This window comes from Lagopus leucura, unplaced genomic scaffold (genome assembly GCF_019238085.1).
Source record: "Lagopus leucura isolate 7727_CA_CO unplaced genomic scaffold, USGS_WTPT01 34209-0_obj-0_obj, whole genome shotgun sequence".
NCBI classification, from domain to species: Eukaryota; Metazoa; Chordata; class Aves; order Galliformes; family Phasianidae; genus Lagopus; species Lagopus leucura.
This window is the reverse complement of record NW_024965289.1, coordinates 1-1,444: the sequence shown is the minus strand read 5'-3', so window position 1 is coordinate 1,444 and position 1,444 is coordinate 1. Positions and strand designations below refer to the sequence as shown.

The following is a 1,444-nucleotide window of genomic DNA, read 5'->3' as shown; positions in this document are numbered from 1 at the left end:
CCCCCCCCCCCCCCCCCCCAAGCTGGCATTTCACTCCAGCTCTGGCTTTCCCTCCCCTCTTGAATTTGGCACACTTCCCATCTGGGGACACCACAGCGCATGACGGGACGCTGTCACGGTGGCTCTCCTGGGGCAGGGGGACAGCTGAGCCGTCGCAGGTGGCAGTGGAGGGGGGGATCTGGCCCGGCCCAGGCTGCTGCCAGCCTGTGGGGGCCGCTGGGTGCAGGAGAACGGTGCAGGTGGTGGCCACCCCCCCTTTTCCCCCCTTGCCGTCCCCGCTTGCTGGGATGCCGCCCTCCCCTGGCAGCCATGCTCATCCCGTAGGCTCGTTGCAGGCTCGGTGGGGCTGATCTCTTCTCCTGGCACCCTTAGAGCAGTGAGGGGGGGCTCTGGCAAGGAGAGGCAGGAGGAAGCTGTGCTCTGAGCTGCTGCAGGGGCCGCGCGCCGCCCCGGGCTCCATCCTGACCTCCCTTCATCACATCCCTCTCCCCACGCTGCTCCCCTGCATGGTGTGGTGTGAGCACCCTGCGGTCTCGTTTTTCTCCTGCTCCCCTCTGCTCGTCTCCCTGAGCTCCTCTCATAGCTCCTTGCTTCTCCTGGGGGGTGGGCGCAGCCCCCCAGCCCACTCCTGGCCGAGGGTGGGGGGAGGCCTTCGGTGCCGCTCGCTGTGTCCGTGTGCCTGCCGCGTGCTCCTGGCCCTGCTAGGCCTGGGAAATAGCTAACAGCAGCCTGTTTTTTGTTTTTTGTTTTTCTCTCTTCCCTCTAGCTGACCAAGCTGCACCAGTTGGCAATGCAACAGTCACACTTTCCAATGTCTCATGGCAACACTGGATTCAGTGGTATGGAAACTCCTTCTCTCCTCTGTACGCTAACGTGGGCCGAAGGCCGACCTGGGAGCCGGGCTCCCCTCTAAGCAGGGCCTCTGCACGGGGTCTTGTGTGCTCAAAACAAACAAACAAACAACCAGCAAAACACAACACCAAACAACCCTAAAAACCCACAGCATGAATGATGAAGTCTGGCCAGGTAACCAAACTCTGTCGCGCCGCCTCTGGGGGCAACTGTGGTCTCTGCACCCCCTCCCCGCCGAGGGCAGATCAGTGAGCAGGCAGGGCCTCCGTGCTGCTTTCCTCCCTCCCACCCTGTCCTTCATGGCTCTGGGGACCCCCCTGGCCTGCAGCACCTGCTCTCCCCCTTCTGGCTGCTCCAGCCCTGAGCAGGCAGCTGCTGAGTTGCACCAAATTTGCTGTAGCGTTTGCTAAGGTGGCTGCGTTTCCACATGGGGCTCTAAACGTGAGACAGCCAAACTCATTGTCGCTTGTGTCTTAACAGGCATTGAATCCAGCTCTCCAGAGGTGAAAGGCTATTGGGGTAATGATTGAAACACAAAATCTGTAGTTTATTGTGTATTAATACTGACCGGGGTCTCGTTCTCCCTGTTAAA

General features: G+C 60.7%; 1 protein-coding gene across 4 annotated transcripts in view; it reads left to right on the top strand.

The window, feature by feature from the left end:
* LOC122192045 (poly(rC)-binding protein 2-like) overlaps positions 1–1,438 on the top strand; it is a 3,019-nt gene extending 1,581 nt beyond the window's left edge. For all 4 annotated transcript variants that reach the window (XR_006182525.1, XR_006182526.1, XM_042892475.1 and 1 more), the window contains one exon: positions 767–1,438. Coding sequence is in view for 2 of the 4 variants with exons in the window: in XM_042892475.1 (XP_042748409.1) it covers positions 767–913 (147 nt within the window). In the remaining 2 variants the exon portion in view is untranslated. The remainder of the gene's footprint in view (positions 1–766) is intronic.
* The last annotated feature ends 6 nt before the right edge of the window (positions 1,439–1,444 follow it).